Source organism: Eleutherodactylus coqui, chromosome 7 (assembly GCF_035609145.1).
Source record: "Eleutherodactylus coqui strain aEleCoq1 chromosome 7, aEleCoq1.hap1, whole genome shotgun sequence".
NCBI classification, from domain to species: Eukaryota; Metazoa; Chordata; class Amphibia; order Anura; family Eleutherodactylidae; genus Eleutherodactylus; species Eleutherodactylus coqui.
The window spans coordinates 102,079,363-102,105,207 of NC_089843.1; the positions used below are offsets into that span (position 1 = coordinate 102,079,363).

Here is a 25,845-nt window from a genome sequence, read left to right on the forward strand (position 1 = left end):
TTGATTAGGAGCACATATTTTTCCATAAATTAGCTTTTGTTTGGAGTTTCCCGCTGTGTGTATATGCTGTTTGTTGGAGTGTATAGGTCTGTTTGGGGCTTTGGTATGTCCATCTGTATCTGTCACACCTTGATAAAGTGTAGGCTATTGTAATCAGCGGTGTTACTTCTCATAGGACTGCACAGAGAAATACTCCATCTTTAAATGCACAGCTGGCCAACAAAAAATTACAAGTGTGTGCATGCAGATGGTAATGTGATTGGGAAAAAGCAAATGATACGAGCAAGGGAGGAGAGTGGGAACAAAGGCTGGATTGTATTTGGCTTTATTAAAAAGTATATGCTGTAAGAAAAAGTATATCTGAAGAGCTAAAAAAACAAAAAGCAAAGCAAAAACTAATCAGCATATATTTAGATATGATGTATAATATACAGATCTAGCAGATTTAAATATGTCATTATAGGGGTATACTACTAGAGCAGCTATAACAAACAGAGACTCTCTTTTTTGCCATGTGATGCATGGTAACTCACTGGAAACAGTACTGATACTTGGCAAGGTCAGTGAAAAGAGAGGATCAGGACGACAAAGAACAAGTTGGCTAGAAGCAATCAAGGCCACAACGAACATGTCATGAAAGAAGCGGAGAAAGAAAGGAATGCATGGAGGACATTGATCCATAGAGTGACCGAAGGCCGGATGCGACTGAATGGATAATCAATCATCACTATAGCAGCTTCTGTGTCTACAGTATGGCTGAAGGAAACAATTAGACCTCCATATGATATCAGAGAATGGAGCAGGTATGGATATACTGTACTTGCATGAGATGGATATTGTACCATTAGTCCCTACACGTGAGGAGCCATCAGATATAAACAAGTGCCTGTGACCAAAAAGTTGGGGGCTGCACAGAGTGGCATCAGGTTTATTGTACACCCCATGAATAAGGTGTATATTATAAGGAATAATGTACCCCAAAATATAAGGTATATTAAAAATCATCATGAGCTGTATAAATAATAATTCATGCGGTATATAAACTCTTTTGTGACTTCTAATATATATTTTTTAAGTAAGGGGTCCATTATTGATAATAATAATTAGAGATGAGCGAGTATACTCGCTAAGGCACATTACTCGAGCGAGTAGAGCCTTAGCCGTGTATCTCCCCGCTCGTCTCTAAAGATTTGGGGGCCGGTGCAGGTGACAGGTGAGTTGCGGCGGGGAGCGGGGGGGAGAGAGGGAGAGAGATATCTCCCCTCTATTCCTCCCTGCTCTCCCTCGCCACTCCCCGCTCCCCGCCGGCCCCCTGAATCTTTAGAGACGAGCGGGGAGATACTCAGCTAAGGCACTACTCGCTCGAGTAATGTGCCTTAGCGAGTATACTCGCTTATCTCTAATAATAATCTGAAGATAGTAACAATAATAAACTAACAGAAACGCCTCCTGTCATTAGGGTTCTAATTATAAAGCTGCTCTTCCATAGAAATAAACAGCTCAAATCTTTTTCATTTTGAAAATGCTTCAAAGTTTCAGCTGAGAAATTAAGAAATATGTTTTTTTTTGGATAGAGAATTCAGTAAAATTGCCAGATTTCCGAGGTTATTTCATCACTCTGACAGTTATGTGTCTGTAGATTTTTTTTTAATCTGTCTATTCCACTTGTCTCCGCAATAACATCTTTTGTGTCACAAGTGTTTGGGGACTGCCAGTAGAAAAACTATGCCATTGCTTTTGCAGTTACTCAACTGTATTTTTGAGCTCGCAATCTATCCATCTGTTTTAGATTCTTTGTTAGTGTGTCAAAGAACAAACTCGTTAAACTTGTCTGCCAACGGTTTTTAGAAAGCAGATTTTCATCGCTCTGTGCCAACTGCTTCCGATGGCTGGAATGAAGAAAAGTAAGCATTTCAACAGCAAAATATTTTCCAATAAAAGTGCTTAAGTGCTTGAAAACTATTATGCTTTCTTATTAACTTAGTATGCAAGATCTGTGGCATCATGGATCCCAGAGACTCAGTGCTGGTGGGTCCCAGGCTACGTCTGTCTCAGAGAGGAGTTCTCAGCGAGATAACCTTGCTAATTCGCTACAAATGAGCGGAATTAGCTGCGGTGTCAGTCTGAACCTATGTAATTATAGATGGTAACAAGATGGGAAGAGTGATAGTGAAGCCACAATAGATATGTCTTAGGTGTGTACATTGGCACAAAATCACTAAATGAATACTAACAGCATAGCAAAGGTGCTATAATAAACATCTCTTCACTATACAAGCACATCACACAAATCTCCGGAGCCTTACTAGTAAGACCATTTAAGGAGGCTTTACAGTATATCTACTGGGCTTTCTGCTTTAGTTCAGGCTAAGATACAGAAATCAGTAGACAAATATTTTATTTCTTAAATATTAGTTTTAATTATGCATTTATTTTTTCAGAATGAGAATTCTGGTATTATATTGTAAATGCTAGAAGTACACTAAAAACTATAGAGTTTACTTGAACTATTTAAAATTAAAGGGGTTTTCCAGGTCCATAACATTGATGTCACAGGACCACCAGTGGCACCCACTTCCAGGTTCAGGATCAGGTCCAGGGTGACATTAAGGCATTAGCTCTAGGCCATGTAATGTGCCCTCTGGTGCATGCACAGTATCATTTAGTGGAGGACTTTGTCTGTGGGCTGACTAGCTGGCTGGACTGGCTGTCAGTCCAGCCAACCTATCAGTAACTTGCTCTATGTATTGGGATGCCGGTTTTACTCTTGCATTCCTCAGTATTCCTGCTCAGTTTAGTTGTGGTATGGAATGGTGACCTTTACATGTTTGGTCAGTGTATTATTGTGTCTCTGGTCTGCGTCAGTTTGTCCAGCTTTCTGCTTGTATGGTCAGTTCCTCTTATGCCTTTTGTCATGTCTACCCTGTGAGCTGGTGGATCTATCCCATTCGGTTGATGCTCAGAGCTTGTCTCTTTTCCCCGCATACCATCTAGGGTCATTGCAGGGTAGCCCCAAGTTTCTGTCATGGGGTCTCCCTTTTTGGGGCAGGTGCAGATTTGGCTACTTTAAGATTAGGGACCGGCCTGCTTTTCCTTGTCTTTTGCTTTGGTGCATTCCTTTTTCTCCTAGTCTTTGCAATTACTGTAAAGTCCTAGTCGGACAAGACACATGACCTATTCTCAGGATAGGTCACCATTTAAGATTGGCAGAGTTCTGACACCTGACAGCTCTGCCAATTAGCTGTTTTACCCAATCACTGTGAACCAGAAATAGCACAGCACCATACATTGTGTAGTAGCCCGGAATGATACAGGAAGCTTTATCCCATTCACTAGAATTGGATAGATCTTCCATTACTATTTCGGGTGACCGCACAGTATATGGAGCTTTCCTAGTTCTGGTGTATAGCAGTTTTGGCATGAGCACAGCAGTTCGGGGAAAAAAGTTGATTGAAGCGGGATGCTGAGTGTCAGACCCCTGCCAATCTGACATCAATCAGCTATCCCAAGAATAGGTCAGCAACTGGGTAGTCCTAGAGAAACCCTTTAGGGTGTGTTCACATGTTGCAAATTTTATGCAGGTTTTTGTTGCAGATCTGCAGCAGATTTCACCATCCTAATTGAATTCAAATTAAAGGGGGGAAATATGCTGCAAATAAGCAACATGTGAACGCACCCTTAGAAGTGTTGACTGCTTTTGACAATGCCTTCTGCTAGATGAAAATAAGGTGATCCTAGAGCATCCTACGGCTGTGAACTTCAGCAATTTTTAGCTGTAATCAGCAAAGAAGCCAGACAAAAAGTGAATCATTTCCCTGCAGTGCTCCCAGAGGTGAAATGAAGGATTACACCCTTCTCACTGAAAAGAATGTAAACCACCAAAAGTGTCTAGAACAACATTAGTCTTTAGTATACAGCCATCCATTTTTTTACCCAGGCACAATATTCATTCATGTAAAAAAGTGAGAAATGGAATTTGATTGTTTGCTATGGCTAATAACTTTAATTTTGTGTTTACTATTTTTTGTCTAAATTAGGCTTATTGTATTTTATATACAAAAGACATGAAAACAGCAGTAGAGCATTTCCAGGAAAAATAAATGGTCACTTTTGTATAAATGTTAGCAGGGATATTTTAAGGTCAACTATTTTTTAGGACAGCTGGCAGTTTTGCGGTTGGTATGACTTCTGAATGGTTCTTGAATGCAAAAAGCGCACACAATCATAACTATGTGATGATGACACCATGCCTTTGACCACACAAACGTGGGACTCAGACAGAAGTGACATGAAATTGAATGGTGTGCGAAGAATAAAAAGAAAACATGTATCAAAGTATTGACTTCTATCTGTAAGACTCAAGGAAAAGTAGATTGGCCTGTATTGATTTAGCATTTTTCATAACAATGGTATATCCATGACTTTGTGAAGTATATTCACAGGAAACCATGACAATAAAGACAGATGTCCATGCCCACCAGTTCTGCAAGAGACGAACTATTCACACTAAGAACACATATTTCTGATTCACCTATACTTTGCCTTATTGATTAAAATATTAAAGGAGCTGTCCCATTAGGCCATCCCTTGTTCACATGCCCTCTAGAGCCTATGAGATCACAAAAAGGGTTTTCTTGTTCATCTTTCTTCTCAGCTGCTGAACTTACAGCAATTGGCTGATCACCAGCGGGTCATCATTTATACAACAGGCTATCCAGATGGGACAATCCCTTTAATAGGGGTTTCCCATGACTTAAAATTGCTTTATAACCACTCTGTCCTTCCTGGTTGCTGCTGACCAGAACATGTGACTGTTACAGCCAATCACTGGCCATAGAAGGTCACTGCTGTGGCCAGAGATTGGCTGAGGCAGTCACATATCCTCTTCAGCAGCAACCAGGAAGCACAGAGTGGCTGTGAAGCAATTTTAAGTTTTGGGAAAACTCCTTTAATATCTAGTTTTATCAAATCACTTAATTCTACTTACAAATCTATAAATGCATCATATTAATGTGGTAATTAAAGAGTTATCCCATGATCTAAAATTATCATCCATCTCTAAGTGTCTGACTGGGGAGGGTTTGACCACGGAGACCCCCACCAATCGTGTTAATGGGGTGGCATGTTCCCCTTTATGAATGAGTGACTCTGTTCCTCCATTCACCTCTATGGGACTGCAGAAGATCGCCAAATACTGGACTCAGCAATCATGGGCAGCCCTGTACAGTTGAAAGGAGCAGTGTTACATGCTTGACCACCACTCTGTTCACATGGCGAGAAGGCAGGACCCCTGTTTATATGATTGGTAGGGGTTCCAGTGGTTGAGTCCCCACCAATCATAAACTTATCCCCTATCCTGTGATAGCTTTAAATCTTGGGACAACCCCTTTAAAGTTACATACCACTCACATATTCCTCAGCACTATACACAAAAGAAACTCACCACAAAGCAACTTATACATTACCACAAAACAGAAGAATTGAAGCGTCAATTTAATGGAAATCATGTATAAAAAGTATTATAAGTAGTAACTTTTATTTTCTGACCATCTTTGAAAAATAAAAGCTAAATTCTAAATTGCCATCATTAGTATTAATACATGAAGCTTATTATATCTAGGAAATATGTACACATACATAGGGAGTTGGGGCATAGGAAATTCACCCATATGTTGTCTTGGAAGGAATCAAATACAAGACGCATCAAGCTTGAAGTTTCTCTATGGTTGCTTAATTATGCAAATACTTTGAAGAACGGCTAGTAATGCAAGGCCCTAATATGTCATCATGCTGTTGTAGAAGTTTTTCATCAAGGATGCGACACTACCATCTCCCTTCATGTGCCGTTCAGCCTCTACGCTACAGCTGGATGCATTGATTCTCGTACCTCTCTCTCTATTCATAGAGGGGTAAGATCACCTCCCAGTCTGCATATTTTACTTATGTTCCCAAAAGCCCGCAGTCCAAGGGTGAACTGAACCAGATGTGTCAGGAAAGAATGATCAAATGAAAAACAAATAGATTTCCTTCTTTGATATATGGACTACGGCTTGTTTGGACAGGTTTTGTAAATGGCAGACAGTTCCATAAAAGGTGCGCTACATTTTTCATATCATCTCATATTGGAAGCATCTGCTAGGCCGAGCAAACTGAGCTGAAATCCTTTCCTTATTGCAAATTGTTACATTGCTTTTTGTCATGGTCTGTTTGCAATAGGAATATTCATCTAAAGTGAATTCTGACTCGGCCCGTCTGGGAGAAAAATATGTTCTACTTTCGGACTAAGAAGACTCATCTGTCTGTCTAAAACCAGTTATGGATTGTAGCGCTGACTGACCTGGCGACATGCCATAAAGATATTTACTCGGCCACTGTGTCATGCCACACATAATCCTATTTACAGCAGGATATGGACATTTTACAAGGCGCAGACACCAAGATGTTTCTTTCTGCGCTCTACCATTAACCCATCTACTTACGGCTGTAGACTGTAATAAAGAAGTGTCCTGTGAACACTACAATTTGGTTCTATGTTGAACTGCTTCCTAGTTTTTGCATAACATTAAAATTCTAGATTACTATTAAAATGACAAGCAACCAGAGGATTGCGGAGCCCAAATAATGCCTAACATTTATGGTGAGAGAAGAGCAAATTTATGCACCCAAAGCATGATCGATCTATCCATCCGTCCGTCCATCCATCTAGACTAGATAACCATAATCTCCAGTTTAAAATGACACAAATCCCTTGCAGACGATTCCTTGCACTGCAGCTCTGTTATAGTCTACATTTCCGGTAATATAATAATAGAGGCACTGAGAAACTAGCCCTTCATGATCCCTATAAAAGGAGTAATAGTAAAATTATCTCTAAATGAAGTTCTGACATTTGAAATCTGGGACTTTGTGAAACTGGTCTTCCGAGCAGCTTGAATGCCAAACACAATGATTATTAACCAATTGACTTTTTCTTTCCTTCATAGCAAAACAAAAAAAAAGCCTACTTTTACATAGAATTCTGGAAAAATAACTGTATGCCCGTTACGAGGAACCTTGAGATTTCTTCACTTATGACATAGCAAGGACAGCTTCTGCATTGAGGGTGCCAGCAATAATGTATATAGAAAGAACTAAATGCAAAATCACAAGGCATCACATGGCAGAAAATACAAGATAATCATAGAGCAATGGATAGTCAGCTAGAAAATATATGAAAGGAGCCTTGAAATGTATTATAGATAAGGCAGATAAGAGTTCATAGTGATATCCTAATATACTGTTTTAGAGACAAAGGACAGCAGATTGCCTCGTTGCATTTGTAGTTGTGTCATGGTGCTCCCGCCATGATACAGAGGGCTGACATCACAATGTCAGTCCAGTCCATGTGACCGCGGTCGTCAGTGCATGCTCCTTGTCATTCGGTACAGATGTGTAAATACTGGTCTGCATCTGTGGGGACTGATTGGTCAGATCCCCAGCTGGCCAATTAGCCTTGACTGTAGTATATAAATTCTGGCCACTCCTTTCAAAGTGGGCAGTTATCCCTTTGGATGGTAGAGTTCTAGTCTGGTCTAAGTTCTTAATGGGGCCATCTCACAGTCAGATTAGTCCCCGGTGTAACATCTGCTTCCTAACTGTTGTCATCATTGTTATTTACATCTAACAATTGACATGCCCTTTTAGAGACAGTTCCAGATGTGGGGTCACCCTCATCAGGGCGATCACTCTGCTCTTAGACAGGATTTTGCCGTTTTAGTTAGGCAGGGTGAAATTTTTCTTTCCCAAATGTTTATTTTTGTTCTTGTCTGTTCTCCTCTCTGTGAAATTTTACTTTGGTGTATTTCTATCCTTTAGGACAACTATTAAATTTGATCTGGATGAGGTTCTTTGGTATCCGACTCAGGCATAACAGGTTGTATCTTTTGAACAATCCTTTTTCTTAGAAGGGTGTTTAGAAGATAAGCTGGTCATGGAATGCTATATTGGAGAATCCAGTAGCAAGTATTAAATTCCCCTGCATAGCCGGTGCATGCAGGATGTCCTCCGCTGTGAGAGACACCCTTTGTGGTTGCTCTACACTCTAATAGATGAGAACCAGGGAACACTCCTTTATCAGCAGAGAATTTCCTAATAGGGTATTTGAAACTGAGTTTTCTAAGTCCGACAGTAATTTTAACTTAATGACTTGTACAATATGTCTAGTAAACTAAAAGTTTGAACAATTAACAATCCGGCTAGGTTAGCAATCAAAGTTAGCAATCCAGCTATGAAAGAGTTACATTTCACTTTTTTTTATTTCCACTTCTTTAGCTTCTTATTAAATATTTTGTTATCGCCAAGCCTGACACAACAGCCATTTGCATTGTCAATTAAATATTAATGCTGCACCGCATTAAAGCATTGTAAATATTTTGTTATGCTTTGCACTTAGCATAAAATAGGGTTCAATTTCAGTAAGTACAAAATATTTCTATATACAAACATACAGTATTAAATTACAGTAAATGATAGCTGAAGATAGGGAAAAGCGATTATATTTTAATAGTTAATGTGAATGGTTTGGTCGTTAGGAACAATGCAGAAAGTTGGTAAATACATAAAATGAGCTCGAACTTGGCAGTTTCTGGTTTATAGAAGAATAGGGGGAGTTTATTACCTCTCTAATAATACCGATAATTCAAACTTCACTGAGATTTAGAGATGGTTACAATATTGCAGGAACTATATTGAGCCTGTAAACTTTTCTTTAATAAGCATAAAGTATAGGTTTATGCCGGCATAATATGGACTGCACTTACAGTAATTTGCTATTATGAGCGTGTGCTAATGAGTCAATGAGCAGGTGTGATCAGAGGTGTAACTATAGTAGTGGAGGAGGATGCGGATGCACCTGAACCATGGAGTCTTATGAGGCTCGTATGGCCTCTCTTTCTAATACCTGACCAGTAGTTGGGGGCTATGTTACTGATTTTTGTATTGGGGTTTCAAGTTACGCCTCTGGGTGTCATACTATGATGGAGTTCATTAGCCACATGGATACCAAGTCCACACAGTAACTCTGCAAGCACTTGGCAGAGCGCACAAATTGTCAAAACCCCGACCAAGCCTTTGTCTGTAGATTAAAAGGCTATTTAGACAAACTTTAGGTCCAGATGTGCTCATTTTCCCACCATTTTGCACAGTGTTTCACTCTTCCCCTTGTGTATTTGCGTACCTTCCCTACACTTCTATGGGGAACCTTTGCTGCGCAAGACATAGAAAGATAGAGCAGGTCCTACTTTTTATCGTGCACATAAAACACAAGAACGAATCCACTGAAATCGATGGGTTCTACTCTCCGTTTTTACGTGCATATATTTTACATGCGAACAAATCTGCGCAAATACATTTGTGTGAAGAAGCCCTTAAGTTTATGGGAGTATAAAGAAAATACAGCAAACCTGCATTTCCATATTAACTGCAACTTTTGTGGGGTTTTTTGCGCAGCCTGTTTTCTATGCATTGTGACAAAATTGAGATCATTTGGACCTTCTTGCATTTTTGTATTCGCAGGTGTGAAAAATGGATGACACACAGATGTAAAAAACCCAGACATATGCACCAAAAATGCACATACACAAGCAGTAAAAAAGGTGTTTTCCGCAAACCCCAATTACATATGCCTGTGTGATTGTGCCCTTATTGTAATTTTATTTAATTTATGTACGAAATGTACTTATATCTATAGGGGTCGGCTTGTAATTAGTACAACTCTAAATTTTAAATCTGTCTTTCCCTTCGGCAGCTCTTATTTCTTAGTAGGGTCTTCCTATAATAGCTGATAACACAGCGTACCCCTGCTGATACCCCCAGCGATCAACCGTAATCTGCATAGAAACACAGCCACTAGTGTTTATTTCTCCTGCAGCACTACTACAGGGCTAATTAAGAATTACATGGTGGTAGTCACTCTCTGCTATGTCCAAGGAAAAGACCCCTACATGGTGTATTGCCCTGTATTACAGAATACTCTAATAGCTTACTTGAAAGCAATTTCTCTGAAGCAGTCTGTTCCTTTTAGTCTCCATTTAATAAAGAACATTTCTAGTATTCTGGAAATAACACAAATTATAAGTTTTCAATAACTTTATATAAAGATGAAAAAAAGACATAAAACTTGTGCCATTGTGTTCCCAGAATTTCACAAATTTTTACTTTTATATAAAACATATATATAATTTCCCAAGAAAGAATGACCTTTGTATAAAATGGCTTAAAAAAGCCAAAACTTTATTGGTAGAACAGAAAAGCACTCAGTCATGGTTGATAAGGGCTTTAGGAAGATAGCTGTAGGCGGCTTGTGGAAGACAGCTTTGAAAAAAATAGTCTTTCCTTTTCTCTCAATAGTCTGTTCCAGGGCCAGGCTGCTTTGTCCGGAGATATTAAAAAATAAATTGCGTAAGTGAGGAATGGCGGCTAGTTTATGCAAATGATAAATGCTGCTGGCCAAACAAAGTAGCAAAAAATACGATGCCGAGATTTCATCCTTTAGGGCTCCTTCACACTAATGGATTGACACACAAGCTGCATGTAATATGCTGGACCAATCTGCCATAGATTCCCATGTTGCCGCTCACACATGTTGCGCGAAATATGCACACAATACAGAACACAGCATGTTCTATCTTGGCACGTATTACATGTGCATACATGCTATGATAGTGCATGGCGATTGGGGGTGCACAGCAAGTACACAATGTCATTGTGTCTTTGGGGCGTGATGTACGACTGTGTCATGTGACTGTTATATGATGTATTATTGAAACAATATAAATCCATGAAAAAGTAAATTTAAGGTGAATATTGATTTCTATGTATAAAGAAACCATGTAAATACGCATTCTGTCTCCAGTTACCGAATAACTATCACTACTGTGTGAAAGCACAAAGGCAATAATCATTGATACAACTGTCGGGCGCTTGATAGTCATCCTGTCTAAAGCCACATCTCTTTCTAGGAAAGTTGGATGACAACCAATATGGTGGCAATTCCAGCTTATATAGGGCTTTTCATCCAGCTTCTAGATTCTGATTTGCTAATCTACCTAGTTACACACTATTATGGGGGATATACTGCATCCCTGTGTAACTAGGTAGATTTAGCATCCTGGACTTTAGAAAAGCTTGTGACAACCCTTATGTGAGCTGTAGAAGCCACCTTTTGGATTATTACCTAAATTCCCAATTAAGAAAAAAAAAATACTAAGAGCAGTGGCAAAACTTGAAGCTTCTGGGCCCCAATGCAAAACCTGTAACAGGGCCCCTAACTATAATGCTTTATTCATAGCACTGGGCTCCCTATAGAGGCCTTATGACCTCCCTAAGGCTCCTGGATCCGGGTGCAACCGCATCCCCTACATTCCCTATAGTTACACCACTGACTAAGAGTATAGTCACAGGTGTCAGATTTGTTGCAGATATTTCGGTGACTGTTCCATCCACCTAAATGGGGCTTCCAGATTCCATGTGCTTGCCACTAAAATATTCCCATGAATGGAACAGATTGCAGAAATGTCTGATCTAAATCTGCTGCTATAGTACTATTCTTGCCATAAAAAATACCAGAATCCCAAGAAAAACCCGATGCTCTCACCAAAAGTCAATGGGATCCATCAGGATCCATTTGAAAATGGATCAGTTATAACGGACATGATTCTGTTGTGATGCTAATGTGAACAAGCTCTAAAAAAAGGGAGTTCTAGCTAGAAAAACCATTTACAATATTTCAGGCCCTTAGTACCATGATAACCAATGCAGAAAATGAATTTGCCTAACTAAAATAACAGCTGTTGTGGTTAAATAGAACTAAAGATTGGAATTTCCTCTGGACGACTACTTAATGAAATCCCTAATTTCTCTATAGTCATAGCAGTGACATTGTAATAAATGGAAGACTCTGTCCTTGTTAATTAACTCTAAATTAAATATTAACTTGATTTTAAAATAACAGCACTCTGAGCTTGTAAATAATTTTGTCTTTTTCTGACAAGATTAATAAGGCCGATTTCTCGCACATTGGCGGGCAACCTAACAAGATGTTCTTGCATTTTTTTTATCAGAAGACTTAATAAAAATTTAATCTCTTACCTATGAAGTAGGATAGTAGTATTGCCAGTAGTACCGATACACCTACGGCGCAGAGTGCAGTACATTTCCAACTACAGTACTTTGAGGACTTTTTGAATTTAAAAGCACTTCTTGATAAGGTGTTCCGAGGAAGTGGTCTGGTAGGAGGAGTATAAACAGTGCCAGAGGCCATTGTGTATCCGGGTGTAGCAGTGCTGAACAGTGGGGTTGTCCCTGTTCCTGTTTTGAATAGAAAATGCCTGTAAAGACACAAAAGAGATGATATTCATTAATATATTTGCAGATTTCATTTTTTTACTAATCTTTTATATACATTTAATGCATTAAACTTCACTTTCAACAACTTTTTATCAATAGTAACTTTTAAAATTAATAGGGTCACATTTAACTGTAGTCAAAATAAAGAAGAAAAGAAAGGAAAGGCTTGTACAGCAACCTCTAGAAAACTTCAAAAGTTTCAAGTAGGGATGATACACATGGCCATTATAGCTCTGTAATACACTCATTAAAAAAAAAAAAAATCCCTTCCCTAGGAGGAGTTGTCGGAATCACATGAAACTTTCTCTGTGTGATTGTAACGTTGATATAAGTGGTTACAATATCAGGGCAAAAGGAATTTATTGTGGAAAAGGGAACAACTCCAGCTTGGATGCAAGATGTGATACAGGCGGGCATGGAGGCTCTTGTACCCTGTTGTACCGCCTCTAGCTTGGATACAAGATGTGATACAGGCGGGCATGGAGGCTCTAGTACCCTGTTGTACCGCCTCTAGCTTGGATACAAAATGTAATATGGGCGGGCATGGAGGCATGCAGGTTCTGTATCGCATCCTGCAACATATCGGTCCACATTTGCTGTATCTGAGCCTTTAGATTGTGTAAGCTCATAGGCACTTGAAGTTGGTCCCATACATGTACTACTGGTGATACATCTGGCGAGCAGGCAGGCTATGGACGTGTGACAATGTTGTGGAGACATTCCTATGACCCCCTTGTGTGTGCGTCCGAGCATTATCCTGCTGGAAAATACCTATTGGAATCCCTGCCATGAGAGGAACACATGTGGCTGCAGGATGTCCTGAACATATTGCTGAGCTGTCATGGTCCCTCGTATCACTACTAGGGGTGACCATCTGTTCTATGCAATGCCCCTCAGACCATAACACCAGCAGTAGGGGCAGTGTGCAACTCCACAGCAAAGGCAGGATTGTGGCGTCCACCCTTAGGTGTCCAGATACTAACATGGCTGTCGTTAGTGCCCAAACTAAGCCTGAATTTGTTGCTGAATACAACCTGGTTCCATTCTGTAGAAGTCCATTTTCATCATTCTTGACACCACTGCAAATGGAGGTGATGGTGGGTAGGTCTCAAAAACTGTCCTCCAGCCAAGTGCCAAAAATGGTTCTGACAGAAACTGAGACCTGTAACAATGGTGCCACCTGTCTATATATAGCAGACAATGGAACTGTTGGAGCTTCTAGTGCTTGTCGGATGATCAGGCGATACTCTCTATTGGTTGTCTGTCAAGGGTGTCTTGAGCCCAGTTGCCTTGTGTGCGGGCCCTAATGCCTACACTGGTCTCAACACCTCCTAACAGTCTTGTCAAAATCTCCTAGGTGGTGGGCAATTTGTTGATATGACATTTAGCTTCTCGCATTCCAAAACTGCGCTCCTTCTCAACCTCTGTTAACTGGGCAAAATCTCTTGGATTGTGTCATAGGGGCGTCTAATGGTCAACGAGCTGTTTGCAAAAAGAAAAGAAATCCACTATACACAAGAAGCCTTTAAGAGCCTTTTTATAAGCCAACAGTAGGTCCATCTTTGGGGCCTCAGGTGACAAGACTGTTCATCTAATCACATCACAACTCTAATCATTTGTATATCTGCCTGAGATGGAACTGTATGCCGAGTTTGGAGGCAAAATGTCAACTCCTTGGTGCTTGTTTTTTTTTTTTTTTTGCAAAGAGTGTATATCCTAGTTCAAAACTCTTTTTCATTACCCACAGATTTCTATTGGGCCCTAATATTTATCTCCGCATGACTCCAACTTTTTTTCTGTTGGATTCATACGCAGTTTCATTGGATGCTCTACTGTTGAGTTGTGCTCCTGTAGGAGTATTTCTTGCAGGGAAGAATAAACTGGTAAGACAGCACCAAAAATATAGGCTCCACATGCCTTTGTGCAGACTCATGAGTCCCAACTATAAGTATAATGAATCTTATATTAATGTGTTAAAGCAACTCTCCATTTCCAGACAAACCAAGATGGCCTCACCGCTTCCCTGACTACCTGATACACACTGTGGTTTTGTAGACGAAGACACTATATGCTGCTCTTAATGGCCAACGCTGCTCATGTCTATCTTCTCTATCTTGATTTTTCAGGAAATGGAGGATCATTTTAAGTGGATTAACTTTTTCTCAGCTATATTGAGTTAATCTGTTATCAGCAGAGCTGGGTGAAAACCAATACGCTCAGGAATGATCCAACTTTCTCAAACTCCTGTGTAGTAAATGTTTTTTATACGAGACTCACATATCACTACGGAACTGGAAAAAGCTGGAAAGGCACTACTATATATATCTGCCTCTATGGTAGATATCTTGTGTGTCTCACAGCTTTCCCAGAAACAGACTTAGCAAAGAAATTGCTGAACAGAATGTTTAACCACTTAACAGAAACACACAATGACTTATATATATGGTGATTTTCTGCTTTAGGGAACAATTTTCTTTAATGTATGATACTATACATCTTGCACAAGTGGATGAACATCAAACAATAGTACATGATTAGATTACCCCACTCCCACAACAAGACACCATATCTGTATCATTTATTGTATGTCTAACTCCAAAGATGACTAACTTCTCCCATTCGCCTATACTGAGATACAGTGCTTAGTAATGTAATGATTTAACAGTGAAGGGTGTATTTCTACATATCTCTTTGGCATGCTCAGACCAGGAATACTCAAAAAATGTCTATTTTATGTGAATTTTTACAAGCCCCATGTCTTTTAAAGTCTTGCTGGACAGTTCCATGAAAAATAAGTTTGTGAGAAGCCATATTGTTAACAAATAATGTGCCCAAAAGCTAGTACAACTAGCTATTTTAGTGAGCACCAACCTAAAATATAGCATGCCAATAGGCATACCTTAATGGTTTGACACAGCTGGATTATTGCTGATGTGGGATAAATGATCATTACTATGTTTCTTCGTCCCCATAAACTTTACATATGTCAGCAGCACATCTCCTTGTTTACATGGGGAGATGTGCAGCCAAAGAGCAAGTATTTTTGTGCCCACATGAAAGATCCAATCAGATGACAAGCAAGCATTTACTTGTTCGTTGGTTGATTGAAGACACATTCACACTGCTCAATGGAGATTTAGATTACAAATACTGTAGCATTGCAGTCATCGGAGTATTGATTCACATGGCCTGCGGCACCAGCTTTAAGGTAAGGGTGACAGTGGACTGATAGAGACACGGCCAAGATGTCTTTCTTTTAAGTGTAGGCAATAAAATATGCAGTACATACTCACCTCCTCTGTCACAACCACTAGTAGTTGGTGCCGTTGTCCCCCGCTGACTTCCGGGCAGTGTGATCATGTAACACTTTAAGAGACCAGGTAATGGTCGCAGCGATGATGTGTGTCTGTCACATGATCAAACAACATGGAAGTCAGCTGGGTACAATGGAGTCAACTACCAGTGGCCAGAGAGTGACAGAGGAGATGATTATGTGTTGTTTATTTCATTGCATATACTTAAGATACTACCACTGTCTAGAGCACCACAGGTGCATTCTTACCATCTGGGGTACTATAGAAGGGGGGACTGTGTAAAGGTGTGGATAACGTAGGGAGAGTGTTGGATTAGTGTAAATCACAATATGTCCGTGTGTCAAATTAAGCAGAGTCAAGTTTTGGTTGGGAGAAATCGTCATGTCGATCTGGGCCAGATACAAAAAATAATGGAAAACGAATAACTCCAGTCAGAGAGAATGTTATTTGTGAACACTGGAAACAACACTGCTGTAATCTCTTCTATGTTCTACAAAGTACCTGTGTAGAGATGGTGTCTACTACTATATGGTCTCTTTATGTTGGTAATATTGGTCCTTATATAGTGATATTTTCTGCAACATTATGGGACTATTATGTTGTCAGTCTGGGAGTATTATTTTTCTCTCATATAGTCTTATTATTGGTTCTTTGTACTGGTTTTTATTTAGTAACAGTGTAGTGGCTTAATAGGTTTAAAATAGGTGGTGCCTTAACGTATAGCTCCAGTCCTAAGAAACAAATGACACTATTTTTTCCATTTCTTGCATACAAAATATGGATGTAAAAAATATAAAGAAATAGAATTGCTCTCAATGTTTCTGAAAAAGTCTCAACTATTGAAATATGATGTTATTTATCCCACAGAGTGAAAACCATAACAAGGAAACGCACACAGTGCCTGCATTGATATTTTTGGTCACTTTACTTCCCAAAAAAGAGAATAAAAAAAAATCAAAAAGTCAGACATATCCCAAATTGGTATCAATAAAAACCACAGCGTACCCTGCAAAAACAAGCCGTCACACAGCCCCATCAATGGAAAAAAAAGTTATGAGTCTCAGAATTTTGTGACACGAAGCAATTCTTTATGATATGTTCTACTATTTAAAAAAAAAAGTAACAACCATTTATGAATTTAGTATGTCCGTAATCATACAGTATCACAGGATAACAAGTCATTCTTGCCACACAGTGAACACTGTAAAAATGAAACAAAATGAATGCCAGACAATGTGGTGGCACAAAAGGAGGCATGGCTGTGGATGACGAACAAGAGGGGTTGTTTATGGACATATCCATAAGAAAATGGTTAAAACTACCAATGTTGTCCACATTGTACAACAGTTTTAATTCTAAAATATGAAAGTTAAACTTTTGCCCGCACATGTCCCAGGGAAGCAGAGCAAAAAAAAAAAAAAGAAAAAACATATGAGCAAAAACGACAAAAACTAGCACTACCGTATATAACAGTGAAAATGAGGGCACCAAAGGGCAGTTCTGCACAGGGACCATGCAGTTAAGGTCGGCCCTGTTAATTTATACTGTTCACTAGTACATTACTTTACAGTCTACACAATGGTACAAGGTCCATTTTCTCCTCTTACTATCGTTAGATGGCAGCTGAAGAGTTACCTCTCTTCGTCTCTTTTTCAGCTTCTTTTATGGATTCTTCTGCAATATGACCTAACACCCTGCTGGCTTCACAAATGCTCTGTTACACTGCTTGCCTACCTGTAATAATCTGAAATAATGATTCCAGGGGTCTCTGTGACTGATGGCAACAAAGTGCCATTAATCATGCATTCATCCTTTGGATACGTTTTTTCTCCCAGATGCATTATTTTGCAATTATTGGCAACATTGTTTGCTACCATATTCCTGCCCATTTCCCTAATTTTCCAAAAGCATTAATCATTTTGCTCCTTCCCTACCTGGGACATCAACAGAGTTACAGATGTTTATCTCATCTGCATCAAGGTGCAGTATCCATAACAAATCATTTGTGAAATCTCTAATTAACATACAAAATACAAAGGGTCACAGTTGAACCCTAGGGATATTTCATTGGTGACCTTCCTTTCCTGTTCTCCATTAATAACCATGCTCAGTAGCCTTTTATACAGCAGAAAATTCACTAAAACAGGGGAATAGTGAGAATTAACTTTTTAGTGTAATAATAAAAGTAGCCTTATAATTAGTTTATTATTGTTTTAAGGGGTTCACGTATGAACAGCAGCTTATACATAAATATAGTCAACTTAAAAAGTTGAGCAAGGGTACAATCACATGAAGCGGAAATGCTGAGGATTTTCCACAGCACAAAATCTGCTGTCTAATCCACAGCATTTCATCATTAACCCTTTTCAATCCAATTTGGGAGTCAGAGTTTCCTAGGGGGGTTTCTCTTTCTGCCATTATACAATGGCGCCATCTGCTGCCTAGCGCCAGTACTGCAGTATATGACATGTCGGAGAGGCCCCAGACAACAGAGTTGCCAGTAATATACAGTAAGAATACCCTGCTGGACATCTTCCGACATCGGAGCTGTGCAGCCTTCTATCAGAATGTCTTTAGACATCAGACAGTAGATTGGAAAGGGTTAAGGGCTCTTTCACACGGGGGGCTAGAGGCGCAAAAATCACTGGCTTAAAAAACACGCAGCTATTAGAACCAATGGTTTTCTATGGGAACGTTCAGATAAGGGAATCTAAACATTCCCTTAGTAAACCATTGGTTCTAATAGTTGAATGTTTTTTCAGCACGTGATTTTTGCCCACCTAGCTCCCTGTGTGAGAGCCCTTAAGAACTGTGCCAAAATCGGCACCATTGGTGTGGATTTAGACTTTAGTCACACGATCGTATATATACAGCTACTTACCCGCATAAATACATCAGCCATCAGAAGGAATGCATTGGATTCAATGGATTTATTCCGATGGCCAGCATATTTATGCGGGTTATTAGCTGTGTTTATACGCTCCTGTGAATAAAGCCTTAGCTGCCAGTCCACAGCTAATTTAAGTCTTCCAACTACCGTTAGGGCCCAACAAGAGCATGTAAAGACACTCACAAATCGCCCCTCACTGCCGGCACCCGGCAACTGCTACCGCCGGCAATTAGGTGATGTGGAAGTGGGATGCTTGACACCAGGGAAAAAGATGGTGGCGTTCAATAGCGATTGCCAGGTGCAGGCAGTGAGCAGCGACTTGGAAGTGTTTGTCCTAGCAGTTACTGAAAGGCTGAAATCAGCTGCAGATCCACAGCTAAATCCGAGTCAAGTTCCGCATTAATGGTTCAGATTTTGATATGGTTTTTAATGTGGAAATAGTGCAGATTTTGCTGTGGATTTTCTGCTGTGGAAAATCGGCAGCATTTCTGCCACATGTGAGCGTTCCCATACTGTACTCAATGCCTCTTCATCAGGCAGAGCTATGAAGCCTAATAAGGAGGCATTAAGTAGCCTTGCATATTTCATTATTCTGGTTAGCCATTAAAGGCATGCTTCTGTCCTCTACAGCTAATTATGTTATCTATCTTGTATTCATCCTTACTTAGAATTCTTATTATAGTCTAGAGCTAAATTTATAATACTGCTGGTTGCTTCTGGAAACAGTCAATAAGTTTGCTTGTTGACTGTTTCCCTACACATCCCTAACAACTCAGCTGAGCTCATATTTTCGGCATTGACAGAGATAAATGTATATATTTTATATCAGATTTTTGTAAAATACCATCTTTAAATATGTTAGAGGGGTTGTTCAAGGACAAATTCTTTTCCAAAGCTGTTCAGCCTGCTGTTAAAAGATCAAATAAAGTCATGCTCCCCTCATTAGATCCTCCTTTATTGAGGTTCCGCCGATGCCTGGTACACTGCTGGTCGTCACTTCTGGCTGTAGCAGCAATGATATCTCGACAAGCAGAGCAGAATAAGCTGGTAACTGGCTACAGCGGTCACATATCTACTGCATCAGCCATGACATTGCTTACTCACAGCACCAGAAAGATCAACAAGGGACTGGACGCCAGCAGAACAAGAGCAATGGGGATCAGTTTAAAGCAAGGGAGTATGGCTTCTTTTATTTTAACAGCAGCATTGAAAATATTTCTTGTAATCAGATGTCTTTCCCATAATGCAAATCACCAAAGCAAGCAAAGTACTCAATGTAATTCATTCTATTTTACATATACACAATAAATGCTGAAAAACGAACATAGCATTAAGATTGGAGATTTAAGAAGCAGATTAGTCCCATTGCACATAAGAGTAAGTACATATTAACATTAACCATTACTTTGTGGGTTACAAAGAAGACCCCAGGACTTTATGGAGCCACAAAAGGGAACTCAAAGACTTTGTGAGACCACAAAGACTTTCTGAGGGTGGTTCATTGGTGGTACCGTAGAAGTAGGATAGAGAGAGTGTGCAGAGACGAGTTGTGGCTAGAGGACATCTTCATGGTGGTCTGGGCCCAGATAAAGAACAAAAATGCACTGCACTCTAACCACTGTGAGTTGGTATCTGACTATAACATGGTGACTGCTATAGGACCTGTGATATAGAGACTGGCAAGCCGTCAGACATTTTGTTGTGTGTGTCAGGTCTTAGACCTGTCTCAGCTTCCATTTGTTATATACTGTATAATCCCATTCAGGCATGTAGCTTTTTGGATATTCGCATTTAGAAAGGCAACTGGGCTCACTTTACCTTGGATAAGAGCTGTGATGTAAATAAGCCCCTTCCTTTCTTCTTTGCTCCTGTCTCCACCTGTCTGCTTAGTTTAGAATTAGCATGAGGATGCCAACTTTTGTGACCATTTACTTGTTAATGAAGTCTAAGGAAAATCATTCACCTAGGAGCTGGATTCCCACAGACATGCTGGCTTCAACATTCAAATTAGAGGAAAATGTTTTAATAAAGATTATTGGTCATATGACGATATCAATTATAGTCTCAGAATTGGGTGAGCCAGCTGAACAATACACACCTAAACTCATTGGGGTTTTAGGCCCAGAACACCCCCAAATGGTGTACCCACGAACCTGGTTATAATTTACATGTCATGTTTAGTATCGTAGAATAATAAAATCATGACCAGAAATGTGCTAGACATATAAATCCCCAATCGGAGGTTCTCCTGCGGCGATATGGCCGAAATGGTGAATTATGTTTTTTCACAGGTATGACACATTTACCTCTCCCTTCTCTGAATGACCTCAGAGGGGGTGGGGGAGGTGTGTTCTGGGGAAACTTTTAAAACTAAGGGCTCAGAGAGACCCAGTTGTCAGACCTTCGGAGATACACCACAGTGTAAGGACTTTCCCTTTGCTTCCAGTGACTCCGCACAATCAGAACTTTGAGTCGAACATTCTAAATCTGGTATTTTTATTTTGTCTTCTCCTTGTTTTAGTTTAAATACTGCCTGCTGTGTATACCTGTAAAGCTTATCTCCACCGCAACATCTTTTTCTGTATATATCAATACTTAGCACTGCTAGTTTTTTTTAGAATAAATCTGCAATTTATTAGTAAAACCTTGTCTGTTTTTAAAATGAGCCATAGCTCCAAAGATTGTGTTAATAATTCATAAGTGTGGGTTCCAGCTTACCTGGGAAAACAAAAACTGGTGGTGGCAGCGAGTGTGTGTGAGGCTATTGTAGAGTGCTGGAGCAGTTAGACCATATCAGGTGATGATTTGAGCTTTTATTTTGCATGCGTGCAGAAGACTTGGAAAGCTGGGTACAAATCCGCTTGTATTCTAACGACTCCACACCTGCAATTTCACTAGAGTGATCGAATGAGGCTCTACCATGACAAGTGTTTGCAGCAGTGAGAGCGCTCAGAATAGTCAATCTTTAACAACTGGTAATAGAGGCGGGATCGATCGGGGGAACTCCCCATCTCTCCCCTCTCCCATCCATGACAGGAACCATGAAAGTTTTATATTGGGACCCATGTGTTTTATGCACGCTTCTGTACACAAGTGATATAATTATTGAACTAAACATAAGGAAATTGTGATCTCAGTAAATCGTGACTGGTTGGGGTTACTTTTAACAAAAAATGTCAAAGCTTTCCAGCACCTGCATGACAATTGTCCTAACTGAAGCATTGCCATGTTTATGCTAATCCCAATCCTATACATTAGGTAACTAAGATATAATAATTTCTTAAGGGTTGCTAGCATATTAAAGACACATATACAATATAGCAAAGAGCAATTTACAATATTAAAAACATAATTCTCTTGAAGAATGAACATAATTATCTGGTTACTATTGCCATGGTTATCCAGTGTCCTCATCAAATGCTGATATAATACACAATGGAGACATCTCTGAGAACAAACTAGCTGGCACAGATAATACTGCAGGCACAAAGACTGCCATGGTCACCCTGCTGACAAACCACACATGCAAACAAATGCTTTAACCTTTGCAGACCTGCACAAACATAATAATTACACTAATACACATGTAGCGCTGCTGCCATTAGCCTGAAAAGCATTAATGTTTTCCAGCAGCCTGAAGTCTTCAGTCTATCAAAAAAAAAAGACCACCATAAATAGCAGCCTATCTTCTATTGATAGATTTGAAGCCAGAGAACAATTTAGATGATAAAACTACATCAGGGAATTTCTATTTAGTCTATTACAAAAACAGCATGGATTTATGCTACAGACATTGCCAATAATCTTAGCTGCCAAAGCAGCCAATATAAGGCAAAAGCTTTTTCATTCTGTCTTATAGGTTACAGAGTTGCATAAACCTTAATATTCTGTTCCAATTCATTGCATAAATGTAAACTCCACTGTACAATTCTACTGAGGACATAAAAATGCACACTTTGCCACTTTTCAGCATCGACCTTTACAAGGATGCCTGATGTATTAGGGTGGCACAACTAAGCTATTTGTAAAGCTTATCATTTGCTAAAGAAGCACTTTTTTATATATGAAAGCAGCAATCTGTGCTGAGTGTTGGATTCTGTTCTCTTTTTATGTATCTATATGCTTTCTGAACAATGACTCATCGCTACAGAAATGGTGACACAGTAATGTGCTTTTAATCTATGTAAAAACATGAAATAAATCAATGGGGGAGACGTCTGCTACATTGTTACAAGGCAGCCTGGTATGTTCAGCACCATGGACAGCTGCAGAATGATACAGCAGAACCTTCACTCCTACCATGTTCTCCTGTATGTTCACATATCATTATGGGCAGAGGGAAATAATTTGGCAACACTGTGATATATGCAGCTGTGCCCCTGAGATCTAGAGGGGAATGCAATGTTGTTAGGGGGAAGGACATGTTTAGGAAGGATGTTCTAGCTTTCCCCAGCAAAACAGTTTCAGGTGGCACTGTGATAAGCCAGGGACACTTTATAGGCATCTTTTAAAAGCTTTCACTTAATGAAAGCCAAGGACTCCCACTATACATGCCTCCATACAGGAATTCATGTGCTGTATAACGTGTCCGGAATGGTGAAAACAGGTCATATGTATCAGCCAATCAGCAATCCTGAGAACATTCTTGATTGAAAGCAGCATGATACATGGCTGTCCTCACAATGCTCCTCTAAAATGCCATTTTCACATGGATGCCAGGCACATGATATAGCCTCAAGACTCTGGTTCTGGACACCGTATGGTGCAAGGTTTTTGTAACTAGTGATGTACCACCAATGTAGGTAAACCACATGACTGCTATAGGGCCCATGGGACAGTGGGACCTGGAGTCAAATGGCCCTGTCCCATTGCTCTCTTGCCTCCCCCATGAATGTCCAGCAGCCCACATTTTACCTACATTCTTGTTGCTTGGGATACTGATCTCACTCAGTGAAGGCTGCTCTTCTGCTCCCTTCTAGCTCTTAGTGTAGTACCGCCATGAGAGGGTGGAGGAGCAGCCTGCGCTGACTAATATAGCAGCATCCTAAGTAGCTGGAATGTAAACTTGTACTGATGGCCATTTAGGGAAAGGGGAAAACACAGAGGGGACTCCATTATCTTATGGGACTCTAGTATCTTGTGGGGCCACATAGAGGGGACAGTAGTGCTCTGTGGAGCCACAGAGGGAAGGCTAATACTATGGGAACCACATAGGGGACACTATTACTATTGGGGGGGAAACTGAGGTTCATTGTGGTAGTGGTAGGATGGTAATTATGCGCAAAGCCTAGTCATGGCTAGACAAAATCTTCATGGTCATCTAGGCCCAGATAAAGAACTAAAACAAAAATGGATATCACCAATCAGAGAAGTTGCCACTTGTGATCACTGAAGGTAGCTGCACTGTAATCACTATCACTGTGTAGAACTTGTATCTGACTTATTATATCGGGACTGCATTATTTAGAGCTGAGCTGTCCTATATAGACCTGCTGCACTATAGATATGTTGCCTCTATTATCATTCTCTTATTGTTTATTGAGGAAGGGTCAATTCCAAGTTTTGCTATGGGGCCCAATAATTTTTATGTACACCCCTTCTTGTAACTTCTCATTATTAGTAACCAGTGCAGTAGATGCCATTATTTAAAGTGTCTTATTTAAAGTATATGAAGTCACTTGTATAGCAAATTCATTTTAAAGACTTGTACCTGATTAATGTAGCATGTTTGTACATTTTATACCTATTTTATTCCTGAATAGCTAAAAAAAGAACATACCCATCAAGTCCCAGTCCAATTACTTGCCCTTCTTAGTGCTGTTTTACTCAGCAGAAAAGTACAGCATTCTGGTTGACTGAACAGTATTCAGACTGAATAAAGGCACATTACATTGAAAGGGAAACTTTGACAAGAAGACAACATTACTGTAACATGTAATAAGTGACTACTGAGATTACTGCACATTCCAATTGGAAAACAGTATTCACACTCATTGAAATGACACCAGCCTTAGTATGCAGATAAGAAGAAAATTATCGGTTGACAATTCGGTTAAGTACTGTTGATTACAGAGATGAAGTGAGATAAATCAGGGGTCAGCTTTAGAAAGTAAAACTGTTGCTTACTGTAATGCATTGTGGCAGAGCTAATTCGAGAATGGAACATATTTTAATAGATGGTTTAAGGTAAAGACATTTTAACTGCCTAATTTTCAGAACCTGATTTTTTCCTGCCAGCGTGTTACAGTCAGTGAAGTATGATGGGAACATAGGGTGACATCATTGGAGTTGGGACTTATAAACACAGATACTGATCGGTTTCCAAACGTTTCACTCACTGACACCCATTCACTTTCAATATTAATGCGGGTCCTATCTGCCAGTTTGATTGTCAGATGATTAGTGGCCATTATGGTAAAGCTCCTTAAAGTGAACCCCCACTTTTAGATGGAGAATAAGCTGCCATGTGTGTGACACATGAAGAATAACATCATTTCCAGCCATTATGTGACCTGTAATAGTACATTTTTCCTTCTGCAGACTATCTCTAATTCTCATGCTTCCCTGAGCTGATGGGTGGACACTAGCTGCTATGGAGGCCTTTGCCCCAAAGAGAGGTATCTATAAAGCTAGGTACCCATCCCATACGGTTCACCTGGAAGTGGTGGATGGGACCACATGCTTTTATGAAAATGTGCATTAAGAAGCTTGCATTTTTATGCAGTTAGTATAAACAACATTGTGCAATTGTATTTAGGTATTAAATGTGTATGAACGCTGAAGAACATGTTTCTGATATTTGTTGCAGCTATGGCATATGTGCACTTTCACGTTTAATTTATTTGTTGGAAGGGCTGATTTTATTGCTATGATATCTCTCATATACTGGACACACAGAGAAGAGTTGATCTTGCTCCCCAATCTCTATCTCTCATATGTACATAGAAGCATCATCAGAACAATGTCCAGCAATACTAAGAACTGTAGATGTGAGATAGTAAACACTTACTATTAGCTGAAGTCTGTGTGAGTCTTTCTGCTCCTATCTCCCTCCAGCAGCTCTCTGCTCCACTCCTTCCCCTCTCTATGGACGTCTATGGGCAGCATGAAATAACAGCAAGCAAAGACTATTCTGCTTCCTGTAATCCACCTTGGCACATGTCAAGAAGTAGTGAACAAGTTGAAAGGAAATAAGTCTCTAGTAGTCAGCACTTTCGAGTCATTTCTCAGCAGAAAAGAGCCAGTTTAAGTAAATAA

At 39.8% G+C, this 25,845-nt stretch overlaps 1 protein-coding gene across 5 annotated transcripts in view; it reads right to left on the minus strand.

Annotated features, from left to right (window-relative positions):
- Positions 1-25,845, minus strand: part of TENM3 (teneurin transmembrane protein 3) — a 550,183-nt gene that overhangs the window by 222,173 nt on the left and 302,165 nt on the right. For all 5 annotated transcript variants that reach the window (XM_066573504.1, XM_066573502.1, XM_066573501.1 and 2 more), the window contains one exon: positions 12,127-12,365. In XM_066573504.1, coding sequence (XP_066429601.1) covers positions 12,127-12,365 — 239 coding nt within the window. The remainder of the gene's footprint in view (positions 1-12,126; positions 12,366-25,845) is intronic.